General features: G+C 30.9%; 1 protein-coding gene across 3 annotated transcripts; it reads right to left on the minus strand.

Annotated features, from left to right (window-relative positions):
* Positions 1 to 206: 206 nt before the first annotated feature.
* On the minus strand, positions 207 to 23,517 carry LOC106065574 (E3 ubiquitin-protein ligase NEDD4-like). 3 transcript variants are annotated; one of them, XM_056004731.1, is made up of 26 exons: positions 23,307 to 23,517; positions 21,202 to 21,281; positions 20,837 to 20,912; positions 20,236 to 20,277; positions 19,927 to 19,980; positions 19,720 to 19,832; positions 16,790 to 16,898; positions 15,779 to 15,978; positions 15,550 to 15,648; positions 15,277 to 15,433; positions 12,707 to 12,727; positions 12,427 to 12,540; positions 12,184 to 12,303; positions 11,980 to 12,034; positions 11,618 to 11,670; positions 10,937 to 11,002; positions 10,605 to 10,711; positions 10,282 to 10,404; positions 8,302 to 8,423; positions 7,422 to 7,492; positions 6,970 to 7,065; positions 6,318 to 6,391; positions 5,675 to 5,795; positions 3,173 to 3,280; positions 2,565 to 2,734; positions 207 to 2,470 (listed from the first exon to the last, which is right to left on the minus strand). In XM_056004731.1, the coding sequence occupies exons 1-26, from the start codon at positions 23,346 to 23,348 to the stop codon at positions 2,368 to 2,370; spliced, it is 2,496 nt and encodes an 831-aa protein (XP_055860706.1). In that variant the 5' UTR covers positions 23,349 to 23,517; the 3' UTR covers positions 207 to 2,367. The 3 variants fall into 3 exon arrangements, with proteins under 3 accessions (XP_055860706.1, XP_055860700.1, XP_055860710.1); XM_056004725.1 differs by having other exon boundaries at positions 15,779 to 15,981; XM_056004735.1 differs by lacking the exon at positions 12,707 to 12,727 and having other exon boundaries at positions 15,779 to 15,981.
* Between the last annotated feature and the right edge of the window lie 14 nt (positions 23,518 to 23,531).

The raw sequence follows: 23,531 nt of genomic DNA on the forward strand, positions 1-23,531 counted from the left end.
AAAAAAGCCAAAGGATATGATTGGGGTAGCTTTAAAAGAATGTCCTACTGAAGAACTAAAATTGTTACTTTGCATTTTTACTCTGACCACTTTTTTTTTCCCCTGAATATAAAAATCACTATCATTTTATGTTTTCAAACTGGTAAGGGATCCTATTGTTCAGTTTTATTACTATAAATTTTGATCAAAGAAATAAAAGAAAAGTACCAAGTTTGTAGGGTATTTATTTTGTACAATGGTTGTAAATTATTTTGTACATAGTAGAAGTATTACAAGAAATTTTAGAGTACACTTATAAATAATAGCACAAAAATGTACATGATATTAAAGAAAACCTGTTTACACATTCAAATGATTAAAAGAAACATGAATCAAGCTGTTGCTTGTTAGCATCATGACAACCATTTCAAACATCATACATTGTAAGACATACAAAGACAAATAATGACAACAGAAAATTAAATCCAAAGGCACAGTAAACCTTGTGCACTAGTAGACAAATGCAGTGGATATCTTGACATGTAGAAATAAATACAAAAACAACAAGAAAAAAAACATTTTAACTGATTAAATATCACAGTCATGTACAATAATGGAAATTGTATCGGTGTTAGCACATAATGAGATGCATACACAAAGAAACCGTCACCTAACCAAGGAAAACTAATGGCCTACGTCTGCATTTAATATATTATTATAAGGTAATTTCTTTGTCTTTGATGTCATTAGAATGAATTCTGATGGTCCTAATTGATCAATTGGGCTCTCACTGTAACTACACAACAGGTCAACTCTGTTAAACAGAACTGAATGTGTGGGTTCACAAAAGACAAAATGCTAGAAAAAAAATCAGAAATTGAAGTCCTACTATTTTTTTTTTACAATTTTCTGTCACAATCTACTCCTAGTTAACCTTTCTGTACACACTTTTTGAGATCTTATACCTAATAAAATCATACACATACTAAGTTCATGTCTGGAATAGGTTGATATGGAACAAAATATTTACATTCACAGAATATTAGAACTACTGACTTTTAATGTATTTTAATAAATACCAGATAAAGCTTAAATTATAGCTTTACAATGAACACAATGATTTGAATAAATATATTACCAGGTACAAATAAATCTAGACAAGGCAATTGTAAACCCAAATATTTATAAAGATAAATTTCAATCCAATGTAAATATGTTTAACTAGCTAGCTTAATGAAGAAAAAAAAAAGCATCAAAGTACCATTTATGTACACATTGCTATTTACATTACAATAAAATTCAAGTTTTGATAGAAAAAAATTACATTAATAAAACTCATGTTAAACTTGTTTTAAACAAGTATCAAGAAAAAGCATTTATTAATTAATTTAAAAAAAAAAACTATAACAGTTCAATTAGCTGACATTTTTTATAACTAACACATATACCTAAAAACTCAATGAGCCAGACAACTATTAATTGTATACCAGTAGTCACATTTACAGTGATGAATTATTTCAATAAATAATCAAAGTCAAAATCAATTACAAAAATCACTAGGCCTAATTCTAAAAAAAATGCTACCTTTTAGAAGAATTAAAGTATATAATTTACAGCTATTTCAGTTTTCTTAGCCTAGCCCAAAAGTATCAAATTAGTTTTTTTTCAAAGAAGGTTAAGCAGTGTAAATTATTTGAATATTTGGTGTTTTTTCTTTTTTTTAAGTATTTTTATCTGGGTTTACATGCTGACATAAGTTTTTCATATTAAAGTTCAAGATAGAAAAGTAATTTGAAAAAGGAGATGCATCTAAACGTAATACAAATTTCTGGAGTCTCTACAGAGTGATGATGAAACAGTTGGTAGTCATTTTTGTCATGAATAGACATGTTTTCTACACACTATCATGTATGCTGTTTAGGTGTACATTGCTCAGAATATAAAAAAAAACAAACACCTTTTGATTTACTTTTTAAAAATTGTCATCTCTCCCCTTGAAATTACATTGCTAACTGGCATGATCTATTCATCTGGCGGACATAACACGCTAATTAACAGCCATGTATATATAGTTTGGAATTATCAATAACAAAAAAACATTTGAGCATTAAACATTTTATAAAAAAAAAATTCTAACAATCTGGTATATTGTTCCCTTTCTTAAGGTCATTTTTTAACATTAAATCTAGCTAGTGATTCAGACATCATACTTTATAAATATTATACTCTAAAGATTCATTAAAAAAATCATCTGAATCCATAAACTTAAATTATGCACCTTATCATGTACACATTGTTTTGCTAAGACTAATTTCTTATCTAGAAAGTAAGTCTATGGAAACTAGTTTGTTATATGTACAAAAAACTTATTGTTATTGTCTGTCAGCCTCAGTCAACACCTTCAAATCCCTGTGTGTTTTCTATAGCTGTCATAAGTCTACTTCTTAACTCTTGATATGTGTTGTAAGGAGGTAAATCTAGTCGATTGAAGCTGAAAAATAAATTAGTGAAAACGATAACCTTTACATGAACTTGGTCCTACTCGAAATAATTATTTGCTACCCAATCAAAGAATGTTAACATACCAAGTGTGTGCTCTTGGAAACTGATTTACGTTGCCCCATTTCTCAATGGTGAACAGCTGTGGTCCATTGCTGCCATAGAGCTCTGCAAAACCATTCATGGGAACCCTGGATGTACCAGTGACAAACTGCAGAAGCCTGGAACGCATCTCATTGTTGAATGAATAAACAGCCTGAGAGAAAAGACATTTTTGTTGACATTCATGAACATGCTAAACTAGATTTTTATATAATGTAATGACCTAAAATTGTGAGACTGGTGGATAAAATTCTTTGTACATCTATTAAGTTCAGATTCTAGCAGTTCAGAGTATTATATATAATTCTAAACTCTAATTTCTAATGGTGTTTCATCCTTAAGGACTATAACTGACAGCTTAAGTAATTTTGTGTAAATCACTTCTATTTACAAGGCATGGAAAAGCTTTTTTTTTTTAGGAATACAGTTTAAAGAAATTGTGCAAGTCGATGGTCCTCTCAAACCTTTGCAAGGTAGGAGACAAAAGTAATATTTTATCCTAATCAGTAACTAATGATGGGAGTGCGTTTGTAAGAGGATGGGACTAAACCAAGGAAATGTACAAATGTAAATATTCCAGATTTTGTATTACCTTCCAAAAGTTTATGACAACAGGATGATTAGGATTATATTCTCCCTTGTAAGCTGTGTTTTGCTTCCAATTATTAACATCCACATCTTGCAAGCCACACATAAGAAGCTAAAGAAAAGATAGTGATTTTAATCAGTAAATAAAATGTAAAAAAATAAGGTCATGTTTTCCACAATGTATAAAACTCTATGGCCTTATTTCAAGGTCTTCAGGGATCGCACAGACCTTCCTTCAGGGAACAGTACCAGGAAAAAGAAGAAGACGCAGACAGAGAAAGTGATGGGAAGATGTTACATGCGCATCATAGTGTTAATGTGGAATGGTGCAAATGCGTGTTGATAGGAGAGGAGAACCAAAATGGAGGAATAAAACAATATAGTGTTTAAGATTAAATTATTTATAAACTATGATTTTGTCGTTTCGGTGTTAGTGAATCACTAAAGAGTCTCATTATATAAGACGTAACAGAAGACAACATTAAAGAATGGATGGGCCTGCCATTGAAAGAGATTCTATCCAAGACAAAAGACAAAGGAATGGAGAAAGACAGTTGACAAATCTTGTTGTGCCCCAACGGTCCAACAGACTAAAGGATAGGTGAAGGTGAATGGTGCCTATCTGTTAATATGAAAACAATGTGTGAATTTGGCTAATAAGCCATAAGCTAGTAAACCTAATATTTAAAAAATTCATTCTTATTGCTATTTGTTTACCATTAACTCAATGTTAGGCACAATGTAATGGAAAGTTAACAAATTTTTTAAAACTTTTGTATAAGAAGAGCTCTTTCAGTCTTGTATATAACAAGAAAATTAACTGAGCTAATTTTCAGTGATTTCTGGAAATTTTCTAAACCCCTATTTGAAAACTAGTGTGTCACAGCGACCCAAATAAGGAGTTGCTGAATTCTTTTTAAAAATGTAAAATTAATTATATTGACTATTAATTACATTGAGTGTTTTTTACAAATTCACATGCAATAAACTGTTGTTTGTACATTTATAAGGGAGAACTTTGATAGCTTTTTTTTTGTTGCACTTCACTTGACATGAGTTTTATACCTGGTCCAGGCAGAGTCTTTTGATTAATGCTTTTTTAAACGATTGGTATTATGGCAACATCTCTCTCAATAACAAGAAGTTGGGTGTTTTAAAATCCAAACATGCCTGACTTTTAGAAATTCTTTATGATTATGAGCTACACTTTTTTTTCTAGTTATTAACCTGAATGAATGAAAAGGAACTCTACCCTCTTTGAGTCCAATAAAAATGATTAAACAAACACAGTGAGAAAGCTTTTAAATCTCTGAAGAGTTCTTATGCCAAAAACAACAAGAGAGAGAATGTCCAGCAATAAAACAGCATACACGGCAGATGCAAGCTATTTGCAAAAAGGATATCTAAAACTAGTCTAGGCCTAGTCTAGAGAACTGCCGCACAGGGTTTGTAAAACAGAATCTATATTCCTTAGAGTCTATAAAAAGCTAGAATTTAATCTAAATATTTACTAGATTTAGATCTAGGTCTATATGATACATAGATCTATTATATACACATTTAAGTCACAAATTATAGATGTATCTACCTCTAACCACTAAATTTTATTTTGTTTCCAGAAGATTTGTAAACATTCAATGCTATCATTTGTTGTCAACATCTAAATTAGAAATAGAACTCTAGCAGACATAGCTAGAAAGAAGCACATCTTGATAGTCTGCATACCACAACAATATGTGACAAATACTGAATTAGTAATCCAATCTAATGTCAAGATCTAGACTTCATCTAATACATGGAAATTATTCAAATTCAAGAATTGTCAAAAATTTATCTTTCAAAATCCAAATGATTCAAATCAATAGGGAGGTTCTAGAGTCAAATTTTTAGCTAGTTTTTCTTTTATTAACTCAACCTATTAAACTGACTCATATAGGATGTGCAAATGAATCTAGTCTTAGCTCACAGTTTTCCAAAAATGCAAAATAACAAAATCACATTTTTATTGCCTTAAAAAAAAAAAAAAAATTTTGATTTTTTTCGTCTTTTTCATCATCTTTTTTTTTGCTAGAAAATTTTTAAATTTAATCTTGAATAATTTTTCTTTGGGAAACATACAGATTTGTTTCATTTTCAATGTGTTTTTACAAAAATAATGTTTTTAAAGAGTGTGGGCTAAAAAATTAAGGTATTGACATGGGATACTAAATTATATGTTTATAAACTAAGTTTTGTGAAAATATGATGATGGTTATTTTATTGTTTTCATTTAAGAAACAGATTTGTTTTACACAAAAAGGGTGTGCATTCCCCTTTAATTTATACCAACTATAACATTTTCTGATAAACAAAAGTTTAATCATAACAGGGTAGTGAAATACAAATGAGCAAAATAGATAATTCTGTCGGAACGTGGAGAATAATTACGAAGAGAAAGAGTTAATGCACTTGTGGGTTAAAAGTTTTTGAGGAAAATGAAAACTTATTTGAAAATTAAACATTATACCTCTAATTCATTTTCATCAAAAATTTGTAGATGATCCTGAGGAATCAGGGCATTGAAACCTTTCATAAATGCTTTCATCTGTGAGTCTACTCTTGAGGAAAATCGCCAGTTAATCACACAGCTGAAATGTACAATAGAACTTGATAATTGCAATATATAAAAATTGTGGCAATGAAATATGAAAATAGAATACCAAAGAGTACAGCCAAGACTAGTAGATCCCAAAGTAAAAAATTGTGGACAGAGGTCAACATCAATAATTAGTGAAATGTTTCTTAGCTTTTCAACAGAGTTTATTATTGACATAATAGTTAAAATTAGGTATACTAGTAAGAACTGAGACAAATGGCAGGTGATGTTACAAATATCAGTATGTCAAACAGTTTACTATAGTATTGTGTGGCCAGCATAATGATATAACAACTTTAATGTCCTAATCCAACAGAGTATCCAAATGGAGATGGTGGAACTCAACACTAGTCTAAAAATCCAAGTTTAAATAGAAACTCTACTAAGGCTCAAACTTAGCCTTTGGATTAGTTAGAATACTCAAACATTCTTTCTTTTTAATGGTTTGTGATAGATTAGCAACAGCTGTAATGAGCTTAAATAATCTTTAATACAAAATGTGCAAATATTGTACTTGATGTATTCCAATTTGTTGTCATTAGTTACAGGTATATTTCTTCCATTGGGCTTCAGGTCCTTTTCTTTTATCTGTAACAAAAAAAAAAAATGCAAGGTGAGCAAGTATTTCAGGACTTGTATATAGTTGTAGAGATGTACAGTAACTAATGTGGCTCCTCAAAAAGAGTATTGACAACAACAGTTGTGCCTCTAGTCAACATAAATTTGGAAGTCTCGTAACACATTTAGATTCAATAGTTACAACTTCTAAAACATCAAGTTATTTGACAAAACAATTAATTGAAATTTTTACTTTTTGATGTTAAGTCAGTTTAAGTTTGAAGATTTTTATTTTTAAACATCTATACATAACATGAAACATAAAATACAACAAGGCTTATTACATCACACCATACAGGTGATGATTACATCACAATCAAAGTAAGAAAGGCTGTTTTATGGATTCTACATGTTTTAAAAAGATATTTAGGCCTTGACCTTTAAACCTGGAGACTTACAGAAAGATATTTACTATTATCTAGAAATGTGCCTCAAAACCGCCCAGAGAGTAGAGTGCCAAATACACAACTGAATGACAATTATATTCACAGAAACAAACAAGTGTCAATGTGTATGTAAATTTCTGTACTGAAGCTTATGACAATTACCTCACCAAGCTGGTCTTCTTCCACAGAAAATGTCATCTCTAATTCTGAAGGATCATTGTCTTGAATCCAAATCAAAGAATTATAATATTCTGAATCCTAAAGGTAAATATAATGTCATAAATTAAATGAGCTGTCTAAAGAATTATCTGATTTTTAAATCCCATGTGTTTATTATATTTAACAGAACAGTCAAACCTTTTGAGCTTAACAGAAACAAAAATTTCTTAGAAATTAACATACATCAAAATTAGTTAATGAATGGATTTGTTATATTCCTTACTGATTGATTAAAAAAAAAAAAAAAAAAACAGATTTAGAAAAGAAATCAGGGAATGATGGAAGTTTGGAATGGAAGAGTTTACTTCATTGGTTCTTTGATTATAAGTAAAAATGTTATTAAATTTAAATGGTTTCTGTACACATTACCAAAGGTGACAATAAAGAATACTTACAACTGACTCCATATCATTCAATGTAATTTGCTTCCGTAACATCATTTTATAGAATGGTCTGATAAAAAATGCTGAAAAATAAAAATGGAATGCCTACATAATATATATCTGTGACTACAGATTTCCTGACGAACATTCTTTCATTAGACAATTCCGTAATGAATCGCGTACTAAATATTAATTTGTTTAATTGTTTACTTTATAATCCCATCCCTAGATCTAAAACTCTAATTCAACTCTAAGATGATAAAACTTCTCTTCGCACAGATAGTCTTATACTTTAACACATAAACATATTAATTAAAGTCCATTCATTTCATATTTTGATCAAATAAACATTCAAATTTGGTTTTCTAAAGCTACATTCGTTTACGAAAGCTGCGAAGCCGAGTTGAGATAGGCCTAGATCTATATTCATTCATGACTCGCGTACTAAAAATTATTTCGTTTAATTGTTCACTTTATAATCCCATTTATTTAACAAAGCTATCTCTCTTTTCGTTTTTAATAGATAAGAATGTATCGACTTCGGGTAAACCATTTTCGCAAAACTAATTTTATTTTCGTAGCGAAAGAGAAATAACGTGAAAGGATCATTAGCTACGTTTAACATACATCTAAATCCAATCCACTAGATTATTCAAAAGCAAATGTTTTAATTTTAAAAAAAAATGGATTTAAGCCTATTAGCTATTTTTACATTGACACATTCGCTTTACTTATTACATTATTATTTCGTTTAATTGTTTACAAAACACTCTCAGTGACTATATCGACAGTAATGCGCAAATAAAGACCCGCGGGTCGCGGGTAACATATGTCTAGTATATTATATTTCTAAAAACATTAAACTAAAGATAACATTGTAGAAAGTTCATACCATCTAATAGTTTCCCATGAAAAACTGCCATGCCAGCAATTCGCCCAACAAACTCAAAATATTTTAAATGTTCTTCATTCAAAATGCCTGATAAAGCATTAATCTGTAGAGTATAGTTATCCCTAGAAAAAAAAAAGATTGTTTTAATATGTAGATAATTGCTATTAAAATAATTTGCTGTTTAAAATCATTAAAACAGAGCTAATTCTGAATTTCAGTTTATGTCATGTTAAGTGTATACCCCTTTAAGTAATTTGATTTTATCTACTATATGCTATTATTAACTAACAGTATGCAACTTTCTAAACCAGAAAATAACTAGGTTACAAAGGCAGTTTGTGTGGAAACACAAACTCAAAATCGGCTCCCAAAGTAGTCCACCCAGGCAGGAAAAAAGGCAGGTTTCAATACTTTCAGAAGAATATCGGTATTAAATTCTATCAGAAGTGGTCCACCCAGGCAGGTATCAATATTTTCAGAAAGAATATCATAATGGAATTCTATCAAAGGCAAATGACAGAGAAGCATGGAGAAAGAAGGTTGACAGATCCTGTGTGGTGCCCCAAAGGTCCAGCAGACCAAGGGATAGGTGAAAGTGAAGTTAGATGCGAACCTGGCCTAACTGATGTCTTATAATGAATATCTAATTGTTTTGTAAAGGGTCAGTCTCTTACTCAAAGCCTCAAGAAAAAAAAACATTTCCATAAAAAAAAAAAAAAAAATCCTTTAGTTTTGTGTTCCATGGTGGTATGAAAGCTCTGCATTTCACGTGTTAATATGAAAAACTACTTATTAATTGTTGTTTTAGATTATGTCCAACTTATTTGCATAGTAAATAGATTTTTTCTCTTTAAAAAAAAAAGTTAAAATTTTTTTGTAAATGTGTGTGTATTTAGTATGACAGAACTTACACAACTTAGAAATACAATTGTAAAAAAAAATAATCAAAAACCATTTGCATAAATGTGTTAAAAGAATAGTCAATAGCAATCTCCCTCAGTAAAAAGTCTCCAGTGTTTGTTACTATTAATATTGAATAGTTGTAAAAATGGTGTATTTTTATGAAAAAACTGCTTGCATAATTGATCTAAAAAAATTAGATTTTTTGCTTTCAGAAAAGAAAAAAGTAGCCGTTTCATCAGAACTTTGAATGATCTAAAATATCATGTCTGATTTTCATTTCTCTTCTAGTTTCTGATATCTAAACGGGACGGACGGACAGAAAGGTCACACAAAATTAATAGCGGCCCCCGCTAAAAAAATTTAAATAAAAAAAAATGGAATTTTATACTCTTTGCTCTCAGCTAGATTTGATAACCCATCTCCAAATTGATGCTTCTTTGATGAAACATTTAGACTTTAAATATACAGAATGTTACTTTAAGATGATATAAATTCTTTATAACTCCCCTTTCAAAGTAGATTGAGTGAAATCATCTACATCCTTTTTTTTTATCATTATCTCCTTTTTTTCCCCCTTCATGTAACATTTTGAAACTAAGTAAGTTGTTAGAAAGTTAAGTAATTTCTTTTTTTTTTTTTTAATCCATTGTACCCAACCAACATCAAAAGGGGGACAGTGCCCGCCGACCTCCTCGTGGTGTCCCCTGGTAACAGTCCACCCTTTGCTCTCAGGGTGGTCTGAAAAAGGCTAATGTTGCGGGAGCTCCAACTTTCCTAGCAGGCTCTCATGCTCTCCTGGTGCAGAGTTCTGCTGGTGAGGTCTGGGTAATGCTAAGATCTGATCGACATAACCCCTGCACGCTCGTATTGTGTAGGGATTTGTGTCTGTCGGGGCTCTAGCTAATGCTGAACTGATCAGCCGCCGCCCTGGAGACTAGCCATCAAAATTTGTGGGCCCTAAACTGGTGGCTTTAAAAAAAGGTCTCCTGCCTCACTCCACTTTCGTGGATTAAACCCTACCAACATCAAAAATATAATAACTAGAAAATTTAAATGTATACTTGAGTTCTATCTTACGTAGCAGAGTATTCAAAAAGGCCATAATATGGGTTAAACATTTCTTTAGAAAGAAGATAGAACCATTCTCTTGCAACACCACCATAGTCTAGACCGATTTCTCCATCAAACTCAATCCACAACCTGCAGATGCAAATAAAAACTTATGTATGAATTCAAATTAAAAAATAATTTCTATTATTTATAAACTTTGCATTACTAAAATACAAAAAAAAAAAAAGATTTTTTCTTAAATTTCTGTTAATAATTAAAAGAATATATAATAATGTAATAATTAAAATGAGAAGATAACATGATAAAATATCAACTATAGCATTACTAACCTAGTTTTCAGCATATCTGGATTCTTCACTCCCATAATAAGTCTAAAAGAATCTTCAAATACATTTCTTCTGGTCACTTTGATATCAATTTTATTTGGTAAAGAATTCTAAAAGAAAGTGACCCAAAAATTATAAAAAATTTAGAATAGTCAATTTCTATCCAAACCAACGTTTATAATACTTAATATCCTAGTAATAGTTTACTTAAAACTGAACTTAAATATATTTCATTTAGCTCTCTATAAATGTTTAAACAAAATTCAAAGAAAAAAATTTAAAAAAAGCAATGCAGCAAGTACAAGGTATTATATTTTTTGCTAAGTGTTACTTACAGGTTTACGCAACTTTGACCTAAAATACTCATACTTTCTTTTGTAGTCTCTAGAGTATGGAATAGCCTGCAGAAGAAAGTAAATGATTGACCACAAATCTGTAAAGAACTTTTGCAAAAAAAAAAAAAAAAAAAAAAAAAAAAAAAAAAAGGTGCCTTATTTTCATTTTTCACAGTACAAGTCAACACTTGAATCTCATACCTGACAAAAATTTAAAATTAAGTGAAAAGAATAGCAATAAATGACCAAAGGTTACCTGATCATTAAGACTAACCTGGAAAGACAAGCTTTATAATTTTTTTTAGAAAATAATCTTAACATGATATTATTATTTAGTTGAAGACATTTTTTTTATATTTTCAGTTGTTGTTTTTATTATAATGGCCACTCTTTATTCCTTATATTGTAAAAACTTTTTTAAAAAAAGAATGTCTCTCAGGAATTCAGTACTAAAAAAATTTGCAACTGATATTTTTCCAACAATTTGTTGTATACTAGGTGATTGAACAAGATTTGACTAAGGTATAAAAAAATATTTTGTTCAAAACTGTTACTGAAATAATTTTTTTTTTCTTGCTATTATAAAAGTTTAGATTTATAGATCTACCTAGCACTAATGTAGACAATTACACTAATATTACAACTAAAAAAAAAATTAGTTACATTCATAACAGTACTTACTGGGCCACCAATTTTTTGTAAACGAGGGTCTTCCCACTGTGTAGTTTTATTATCTATGATTAAGAAAATGTGTGATATCAGATAAACAAAACAAAACTATCATATTAAACAAAATTATTATATAAAATATAATTTCTTATAATTTTGGTAGAAGAACAAAAAGAAGCAGATGAATAAGTGATTAATTAAAAACCAAAACTCCTCTCAAACCCATCTGCTATGTCAACTATCATTCCCATGAACACAATACTGGGGTTGAGTTTTATTTGAATGTTTGTGATATTAATTTACCAAATTAGTTGCCTATTTCTCCATTATAAGATATTCAATAAATGTGGTATTAAAATAAAAAGCTCACTTACTATGATCTATAAAAAACACTCTACCATCTGTATGAGTTCTTTCTTCCCAACCAGGCTAGAAAGAAATTAAAAATTTTGAATGACATTAAAATGTGTGTAAAATGAATTGCAATAAAACAAAAAATAAAAAGGAGGAAAAAAATGCAACCCACCCCCCCCCCCCCCCAAAAAAAAAAAACAAAAAAAAAAAAACCAACAACTTACTGGTAATGGACCAAGATGATGAAGCAGATCTTCAGCAGATGATGATTTGAATAATGGGCTAGGAGATTCTGTAGTTTTGAGAGACCCTCCTCGTTGAAGTAATGACTTTCTTGGGTCCTCCTATAAATTATTAGCATATATGTTATTAAAAAGAGCTCCATTCTATTTCTATTCACACCCCACTTACCCCATAAATCGAATCCAAGACAGACTAAAGAGTAGCTGCAAGCCAACTATACTTACCCAGCTAGTGGCTTTTGTATTGTGATCAATAAAAAATGTTCTACCATTGGGGGCTATACCAATAGCCCAGCCTGCTGGAAGTGGTTCCTCATCTGGGTCTTCACTTGTTATATGCTAAACAAAATGTAAACAACACGGTAATCACAGAAAAATGTAAATATGGTGCTTGTGTATTTTATTTAGCATTATTAAAATTAGAAACTTATTTGTTGCTTTTTGAATACTGAAAAAACTAAAGCAGAAAAAAAGAAATAAAACTTAAATCTAAATTTTAACTTACAGAAGCAGGCATACTCCTCCTCTGAAAAATATTCCATTCATAAGTAAGAATAAGCTTCTAAAAAAGATGCTATTTACTGCTTAAAAATATTAATAAATCTTTGTATTTCATCACGTTGAATCAGTCTGATAGTTTAAAGGAGAAGATTAAGCTTCTCAAGCCCTCTCAAGCCATTATAAACAATGAAACATTATTGTACTGAGATTATTTTTACTGTTACTGCACATAGTTTTATACAGGCCAAACGAATTGTATTCTTTAGTATATCAGGTTGGAAAGTGAAGAATAAATGTTTATGGTCAGAAATTATTGTAACTATTTTGTTTGTTAGACATAAAGGGATGGCTGCCTTTGGTATGCACTCTGGACTGTCATCCAGAAGGTCCTTTGTTCAAACCCTGCTTGAAGCCAAAGCTCCTCTTGTGGATGTGGGGCTAGGATTTAATAATCAACTGTGAAAGAACACCTGAAATATGTTAAACAAAGGGTGCAAGTTGATGAGATAAAAAATGCCAGTCATTATAAGTTGGTATTAAATCCCAAGCTTTTTTTAGGTACAAAGAGACCAAGACACTGCTATACTTAAACCAGAAAAATAACAGGAGAAAGAAACTGTCAACCAGACTTTCCATCTAGGTTTTTACAATGATTCACAATACTTTATCAGGCCTCATTAAACCAGAATAAGATATCTAAATATCAGAGATAGGAAAATGACTAACTAGTTTTTGAATCAGACATAAAAAAAATGGATTAGGCAGCACATGAAAAATATTGTAACAGCATAAATAACCTAATTTTAAAAAATTCTAACTCCAAAGCATTTACATAATATGTGATTTGAAAAGCTTTAATACATATTATACAAATGACACACACCTATTTCTTTCAAAAAGTATTTTGATATTTTTACCCCTTGAAAAAATAGACACTTAGGCACTACATTTAATTTTTTTAATCTACACCAATAATTTATCTCAGAAGTTTCTAATTAGCAACTAATACTGACACTCTAAAAGCTAATGCATAACAAATTCTAGAAACAAAAATAAACTTGTATATTTCAACAATAAATACTTAAAATATGAATACATTATTACAAATCAAAATGGATGAGCTACAGAAATGGAAACCTAATTAGAGCACATCCTCCATCCATAAAAGTGCCAACCATTGGAAAAGCTAGGAAAACAAACTCTTGAGAGCTTTAGGATGTATCAGCTATTAACACCTCAAAAATTAAAAAATGTACCTTTCAAACTTACAAATTAATGGTGCTGCCGAGTGGGGCACATTTGAGAAGCCTACATTTATATAATGGTGCAATACAAATCAACATAATGTAAGTGCCAAGATTATTCATTTATAGCTAACATAAGGTCCAACTAATTAAGTATTTGTTTTTTATATTAAATTACATTGGACTTCAACCATACCATGCAAATTTAATAGAACCCCAGCTACATCATGCAAATTTAATAGAAACTTAGACATACTAAGCAAATTTAATAGAAACTCAGACATACCAAGCAAATTTAATAGAACCCCAGCCATATCATGGAAATTTAATAGAAATTCAGACATGCCACGCAAATTTAATAGAAACTCAGACATAACAAGCAAATTTAATAGAAACTCATACATAACAAGCAAATGTATTAATTCTTAAATTAAGGTTTGACCAAGAACAGCTAATTTTTTTGTTTTACATTTTAAACATTAAATATTTTAATTAAATGATAGAGAATTTTTCAATATAGCTAAAACAACAACAACAACTAATATATTACAAATAAGTACCCATTAAATACTGTAAAAAAAATATTCAAAACAATAAAATATTTAAGCTTTAAAAAATCTAGCTAGGAGTGGTTTTGAACAACACATTCAGACAAAAATGTATTTTTGTATTGTAACAAAACAAAAAACATACTAATAAGAAATCTAATCAACCACAGTTTACTATAGCTGAAGTTTCAATATTCAAACATGAAAATTAAGATGAATTTATTAAAAAAGCAAATGATACATTTTCTTTAGAGATAGGATAAGCCAAATAGATAATTATAATTAGATAATGCAAAAACAATTTTAAAAAATCAAAGCCTATTAATATATATTCTTTTGTTTAATAAGCAATAGTAGCCAAATACAGCATACAAACTTTTATAATTTTAAACGTGTCAAACTTAACAATAATTGCAAGAGAAAATGTGCAACGAAATTCAAAAAAAAATTTGCAACTATAATAGAAGATTAATTTTTCAGTGCTGATTCAAAAAGCAACAAAATAAGCATGAAAAAAAAAAAAGCATAATGCATATGAAGTATTTCAAACTAAATGTTTTTAGATTAAGTGCAATTAAGATTAAGAAAATATTTTGGCTTTTTTGTATCACATCAAACATTGTCCTAGCATTTCTTTAAGATAAAGCAAATTTGTTTTGATTGTCAATGGCTGATGCATTGCAATGTTTGTGTGAAAACAAAATTAGTGACAGTCAAAGAGACCATAACTAAAAAAACAACACACTAATAATACCAATAAATAATATATGGATAGAACATACCCTTCTTTCCTCTTCTCCATGCAAGTTGGTTTCACTGACAGATGATGAAAGGCTAAGTGTATCATCCTGACTGATATGTCTACGATTTCTGTATAACTGTTGGGCTTCCAAGCTGCGTTGACGCTGTACATCTATTGCTGAAGGTGTGTCTGTGCCTCTGTCAAAAAAATTGAACATTAACATACAAATAAATGTCAGAAAACACACATATAACGATTGTTTCATAAAATAACCAAGATTGGTCAGTAAAATACTATAGTAAAAATTAAGTACCCTGTAGGTCTTTCCCACTGTGTCGTCCGTGTGGTGTGATTTACATAGTAAAATCTGCCATTAGCATCAGTTCTTTCTTCCCAACCTAATGGTAACAATCTTTAGGGAAAAAAATACACATACATAATATATAATAACATAAGGATTTGTAGCAGTAAGTTATTTTACAGTATAAATAAAATTCAACTAGTAAAAATTGGTAGTCTAGTAAATGTTGAGTCAGTCTCACTCTACTGGTCGGTTCCACTGTGTGGTTCTTGTGGTGTGATTAACATAATAAAGTCTGCCAGAAGGATCAGTATGCTGCTCCCAGCCAGGAGGTAGAGGCTGCCTCTGGTTAGAAATGCTTTCCTGGTCCTGCACAGTTGGCCCTGAGGCTCCGACATCAGAAGATGTAGCACCATCAAGATCTACCAGCTCCCAACCAGGCTGCTTAAATATGAAATAAAAATACATGCTGTTTCATAAATGTAGAGCCATTAAAAAAAATTGTTCCTGTAAGTAGCACACTAGAAGTATTGTAAACTTTCTAATATATTGATAAGATTAACCACTAGTGGACATTTATCATACATAATAAGACACTAATAAAAAACTTTAAGAGATCTTTGCAAGTCTTAATAAATATTAACATCCTTTTGATGACTAGCATGAGATCAAGGGGAGGCGCGGTGGCTGAGCAGTAAAGCGCTTGGCTACCGAACCGGGGTCTGGGGTTCGAATCCTGGTAAAGACTGGGATTTTTAACTTCAGGATCTTCGGGCGCCTCTGAGTCCACCCAGCTCTAATGGGTATCTAACGTTAGTTGGGGAAAAGTAAAGGCGGATGGTCATTGTGCTAGCCACATGACACCCATGTTAACCGTAGGCCACAGAAACTGATGACCTTTACATCATCTGCCCTATAGACCACAAGGTCTGAAAGGGGAACTTAACTTTTTTTTTTTAATGACATCAAGGAGCTGACCAGGTTATATCTCCCCATTCTACAAAAATCTCCATATATTTTCCCCTACTGCCACACCCCAACTCATGTCACTGATCAATCTCTCTTTTCTACCTACATTTTCCCATGCTTTTAACCAACTTTGTCCCTCATCTCAATGATTCATTTCTTTTTCTTTTTAATATTTGAGAATTTCATTCTAACTGAAAGCAAATTTAGGAAAACAATTGGCCAGGAAATGGGAGATTAATACTAATTTAAGAATAGTCTCATTTAGTAGAGAATAACTCCATACCTCTTGTGGTGTAATACCAGATGCTCTGTCATCTGCACCATCTCTTTCATCTTCACTAGCTAAATAAGCCAAATATAGAGATAAATGGCCTTTAACTCTTGAGCGAGAGCTGTCAAACAACAAAAAAGAAAAATTTAAATATCCCTATTTTCCCTCCAAAAAAGTGTAACTATTTATACCATAGGCGTAGCCAGGGGGTTTTGAGATAAAAATCCCTCTACCAGGGGGTTTTGAGTTTAAAACCCCCTACCAGAGGGTTTTGAGTAAAAAAAACCCTATCAGGGGGTTTTAAGATAAAAATCCCTCTACCAGGGGTTTTGAGTTAAAAACCCCCTATAGGGGTTTTGAGTTTAAAACCCACTACCAGGGGTTTTGAGTTTAAAACCCCCTACCAGTGGTTTTTGCTGTTAAATCCCCTGCTTCTATCAACAAAACTATTAAAAAAATGCAAACGACAATCCCCAAATTCCAAGAAAACAGCTAAGGAAAATTTTGACTTTAAAACCGCCTCCAAAAATTACGATAAACCCAGACCTGCCTACCAAAAAAAGTCCAAATGCGTAACATTTATGGTCAAAATGCGTATTTTGGCACCAGAATGCGTAACACTTATGTGATCCACTATTTTGTCATATATATATAATATATATATAATATTAGATATCATGATTAGATCTACAATCTAAATCTAGATCAATAGAGATGATATCTAGACTAGATTTGGATCTATGTCTATATAATGAATATAATCTACTCTAGATCTGGGCTCAAGAGTGTTACCAATGCTGTGGATCCGCTACAAACGTAGGTCTACTCCAAACTTTCGTAGGCCTACCTTCATCCTTGATCTATTCTATACTAAGACTAAGAATCTAGTCTAGATCTAGACTAGATGGTAGTAGATGTTATCGATCTAGATCTAGTCAATCTAAATTCTAAATCATACTATAACTAGATTGTAGGGTAATGTAGAGAATCATAACGTAATGACTAGCTAGACTCTAGCTAGATCTATTCCTGTATAAAAAGTTATCTAGATTCTAGATCTAGAATCCAGATCTAGACTAGATATCTACAATCATACAATGTCACTCAATGTGTTTTGAATCGATTTTTTTTCTCTATACAAATGAATACGGGAATCAGGGATTCAACATAATTAATTTCTACCAATGAACTTACAAAAAAAAAAAAAAGTCACGTTGGTGTATCAGCTTACTGACGGTACCAACCTGGTACCAGCCCGCCAGTCCCTCACTCTCGCGTTCTTCATTTCTAGACATCTAATTGCTATTAAGTACCAATCAACGTATAGATCTGGGCACATTGTGTTTACCCCACCTTTTCTGTTTTGCCCCTCTCCCCACAGGTGGGCTTAGCGTGACCTCCGTGACCTCTTGTAAGCTAGTCTAGAGAGGAGAAAAAAAAAGCATACGAAATGCGTAACGCGACGGGTTAAATGCGTATTTGCATACTTGCTGTCATTTTTGGGAGATTTTGCGTAACGAATAGGCATTTTGCGTAACGGTAGGCAGGTCTGTAAACCCCTCTCAATATAAAAAAAGCAAATTACACACTCAAAATTCTAAGAGCGTAGCCAAAGGTGTTTTGAGTTTAACCCTCACCCCTCCAGTTGGGGTTTGAAGCTAAAAAGTACCTCTTCAATATAAAAAAAAGCAAATTACACACTATAAAATCTATGAGCGTAGCCAAAGGGGGTTTGAGTTTAAATCCCTATTCAGAGGGTTTAGATGCTAAAAAATACCTCTTCAATATAAAAGAAGCAAATTACACACTAAAATTCCTTGAGCGTAGCTAAGCTAATGAGGGATTTTGAGTTTAAATCCCCCTCCTCCAGATTATTTTTTTTTTTAAAATTTAAAACCCTTTCAGTTGGTTTTGAGTTTAAAATTCCCCTACAGAGTGTTTTGAGTTGAAAACCTATCTCTTCAATATTATTTTAAAGCAAACTACAGTCACCAAATTCTATGACCGTAGCTAAATGGGGTTTTGAATTAAAAAAAAACAAACTCCAGAGATTTTTTATTTTAAAACCCCTCAACAGATGATTTGGACGATAAAACTTTCCTTTTCGATATAAAATCTAAAGCGAAATACAGGCATGTAATTCCAAGAGCGTAGTCAAGAGAGGTTACAAATTTCTACCAGTGGCTGGGCTCCATTAATAAAGTGTGAATAGTCATCTGCCGAAATTGAAAAACACTAAATGTGGCCCAACAAAGATGGCTAAGACAGATTTTAGGAGTCAGTTATAGAGATTGTGTCTAAATCAAAGAAATCATATGCCGAACTAGGAGTCAAACCCTTAGTAAGGTTGTGACAAATCGCTTGCGGTTTTGCAGGACATGTTCTCCGACAAAATGAATTACGCATAATAAGAGTTGCGGAAACAGCTTGCCAGAAAATGCGCCGAACAGCGCGAGAGGGCCTAAGTCAGTAAGAACAGCACATTAGGTTTTTAAAATAAAACTTTTTTATAGCAAGATAATGCACTGTAGATACCTCAGAATATGCATTTTGTTGGCTTTCAATACCAGAAATAGTGCTCGGCGGCGGGCTTCGCCCCACGCTGCGCAGTGCTCCCCCAGACCCCCTTGCTAGCAAGGGCGGGGAGTCTACAAGATTTCCACTAATTCCAGGAAGAACTTATTCTAGGTCACAATAAACGTCTTCCGAAAGGGTCAGAATGTAATAAAGATTAATTATGTACACACACACACACATATATATATAATTGTTTTCCCCGGCTACGCCCATGATTTATACTATACATACAATGAAGATTTTTTTATTTTGGCATTTAAAAAACTTATGAGTTTTGTATTACCAAAACTGAGACAAGAGGCTTAAAAAATATACCAATACTTATTCAAAAGTTTAAAAGAAATATTTGGACATATTTTAATTACCTTCGAGGTCTGAGAACAAAGTTTTTTGGAGGTATATCTCTCCCTGGCCTTTCAGTTGTTATTGACATATGATTTAGATTAAGCTCAATTAAACCCAAAAAGTCATCACGAGTCTGAAAAAAAAAAAAGTAATTATAAAGACACACTTTGGCATTTAGAAGATTTATTAGCAATAATAAATTGTTTAAATTAATGTTTTATACATACCAATCGATTGGAATCGAAGACTTCTAAAAGAATTATGCTGTTTTCTGGATTGACCTGTTAAAATTAAGTCATTCTACTACAATTACTTGCTTAATAAAAAAGAATTAAAAAAATATCAGTTGTAAGAGTTGTCTGTAGACAATTTATAAATCAATATCGGTAGGTGGTACCTTAAACTCTTAAACCTTCTGATCCATTTTTTTCACAATATTTTTCAAACTTTAATTTTCAGGTAAGTGCATAATTACATTCAATGAAAAAAATGAAAAAAGGGTAGATATCTAAGTATTCATGCTAACAAATACTCACTCTAAATATAAACTCTTCATCTTCCCACTTAGGATTTAGAGTCTGAAAAAAAACAACAAAAAAAAAAAACATAAGGTAACTTTGTAATGTAAAACCTTAATAAAATAATGTTACAAACAAAAAAAATATATATATATATATATATTCATATATTATAAAAAAAAAATTATTTATATATTGTGAGTCACAGCTGTCAACAAGAGCATATGGATTGACTAGTGAAATGATGATAGGCACAATGCCAACATCTTTATACATTGAAAACAAATGAAAACTAAACTTATTTAAGTTTTAAAAGATCTGATTTATTTAAATATGCTCAAAGTGTGTTAAAGAGGTATATATATTTAAACTTTTTGTAGTGCCTACCAGCAAGATGTAGTTTATGGTTAAAAAAATAATATAATGTGATCCCACCAAATAAAAAAAAAAACAACAAAAAAATAATTACTTTAAAATATTGTACGATATACTCGTGTCTAAAATCATTCCATGTTTGAATGTTATTATTATTATGAAAAGAAAATGCTTAGCCTACCAATTAAAAAAAACAAATCCCTTCCATTTGTATTAAGCTGTATGTACTTTTAAAAATACTCACCTTTTTAACGACATGAGTTTGTTTTGTGTCCACAAGAACTCCTTTATGATTCAATGATAATTTCACATATGGATCACTACAGAAAAAAAAAAGGGGGAAGACAATTTTTAAAAATCCTTGTTGAAAAAAAAACCCCTGTAAATAGAAGAAATATCCAACTAGGTCCTATTGTAAATTAAGAGAGGGAGATCATTACTTATGGTTACATTCCTACTGACCGTTAGAGACTTCAAATCTAAAAACATTTTTGATGTGCCTTAACTTTTGCCCATGCAGTGTGATAAAATGCAACTGAAAAACTTGAGACAGATGGGAGATATTTGCTAGGTTAGTCTTCAACTAAACAAAATAAATGTGTTCCTTACCTAGCGCCAAATATATCTTTTTTAGCCAGATGTACACCTTCAATAACCTTGATTCTTAACAATTTCGTTACACCTTCATTCTGAAAGTGCCAAAAAAAAAAAAAATAATAAACAGAAGGAAACTATAAGAACAAGTACTGAAGTGCTTGCCCACTAATACTTTCTAACAATCAAATTTCACCCCTGCAATACAGATAAGATATCTGAAAAAAAATTTAAATGAAAATGTTGGCAGAACATAAAAGAACATACTTGATAAAAGCTCAAGATCTCTTAAAAATTTAAGAGAGCAACCTGTCCAAGGCAAGTGCTCAATATACACTTACCAACCAACTAACATCACCCTAACCCAGACCTTAATAAGAAAGGAGTAGGAAACTTTACAGTGCCTTGCAAAATTTCATGAAAATTCTACACAAATTTCAACCCTAAGAGCATTGACAATGAAAGAATTTTTTTTTTTTTTTTATAATACACACATTAACTTTAATGTGAACAGACTAAAAATAAAGCACCAAGATGGAAATTATGTCTAATTTTTAGGGGAGGTCTAAATAGAAAGTCACACATCTTTAATTAAACTATGATGCTTTCCGTCACATTGAAACAGAAATGTAAATTGTTTAAAATGAACATGTTCAATTTGGTTTTGTACAAAACATAATGTAGAGATATTATAGAAGTGTACCATGAGCTTTGTTATGCCTTCAATTTCTCTGTGGATGCTCTAGATTTTTAACAAGTATGATTTGAGATTGAGAACACACAGTACTGAGTCATGCAAAGCAAATACCTTACCATATTATTATCTGTAATACCTTATTTTCATGTTTGTTGCATAATTATATTCTATTTGGTACTATGCATACTCCACTTTTAATCATTCAGAAATATTGTTTTTCTCTGAAAGATAACTTGTGTAAAGGTAAAAGTTAACAGGCAAAGGAAATTTAGATTTTTTAATGTCTAGGAAGAATGGTATAATTCAGAGCTTCAAACTATTTTTGAACATTTAATACATTTTCTCTAGGACCCCAAAATATTTGGCTGCTATGCACATTATGTGCATCATATCTAATGATGTTCACTTTATTTTAAACTAAATTAATTAAAAGGGGCATGTTTGCTAAATTGTATATTTTTTTAAGAGTGATCCTAAACACACATTGTCATAAAGTAATATTGGGAATATGAAAACTTTTGCAAGGCTATAACTCACAAAAAAGGAATCTCTTAGATTTTTACTAGAAAAAGAGTTGTTAGTTTAAAAAAAAAGTCTCTCCAGGAAGTCCAGGAGAGAAATGAATAAAAGCAAAGATTAAGCATCTGAAGACACCAATACTGTCATCACTGATGAGCTAGTGGACAGACAGCTACACTAGGCATGTCAGTTTTAAAAATAAATAAGTAAGAACATATCATCATGATTTAATTTTATAATTCTCTATTAATGTAAAAAATGTTTCTTCTGTTGCTTTTTGTGTACATCTAGTAACACTTCATGACTTCAGATCAGTATAAAAAAATATGTTATTAAAACTTCTGCTTCAAGTTGAAAAACAAAATAAGTAAGCAAAAAACTATCAACAGATAATCATGCATTTTTTTTTAAAATTTTATTCATTGTATTTAAAGATAAAAATAATACAGCTTCCTAAATGTGAAAACTTCTTTAATTTCGTTTCCCCTATGTTACCCCACTTTAATAAATAAAATTTAAAAAAAACTATTCTGTCAGCTTGCAGATCTAGATATTTCATCTTTGAAATAAGATTGTCACACATAATATAATAATATAATCATCTTTGATCTTATGTTACAATTTATAATATATATAATAAAATAGATGTAGACCTTATCATGCCTTATGATTATCCTTATAATTACTATTAAAAAAAATAATATAATACCCAAAAGTCATAGATTATTAATAGATATTATATGATAGATCAAAATAAAATTAAAATAAATTGATTAATTCAATTGATCACAGTCAACTGAGTCAAAACAAGTCATAGTCGACATAGAATTAGTCATTAGAATATCAAGAATCATATCAAGTAAGACGTAAGAAAATGACATTTTCTAAACAATTTCACACGTACAGTATCTGGTGGTAAGCCTAAAATGGTCTGGCCTGAAGCCATTGGGTAGCAGATCCTAACTTTCGTTGAAACTTTCTTTTCACAGCAATGTAATGTTATTACTTGATTGTAAATGTAACATCCTGTAATCAGACACTGAATTTAACTGATTATCTGTATTTCAGTTTCACCCTGCCTGATACACAGTCTTTGATGACGATAAATGCAGAATATTTAAGTCACCCG

The sequence above is a fragment of the Biomphalaria glabrata genome, chromosome 1 (assembly GCF_947242115.1).
Source record: "Biomphalaria glabrata chromosome 1, xgBioGlab47.1, whole genome shotgun sequence".
Taxonomy (NCBI): domain Eukaryota; kingdom Metazoa; phylum Mollusca; class Gastropoda; family Planorbidae; genus Biomphalaria; species Biomphalaria glabrata.

Bases quoted from the DNA above. Each gene is read 5' to 3' on its own strand.
- LOC106065574 (XM_056004725.1), bottom strand. From the start codon at position 23,348: ATGGCTTCAGGCCAGACCATTTTAGGCTTACCACCAGATACT. The intron at 15,434-15,549 runs GTACTTAATTTT...TTTTTTTGACAG, and splicing joins CAGTGGGAAAGACCTACAGG to AGGCACAGACACACCTTCAG. The intron at 2,471-2,564 runs GTATGTTAACAT...TTTATTTTTCAG, and splicing joins TTTCCAAGAGCACACACTTG to CTTCAATCGACTAGATTTAC.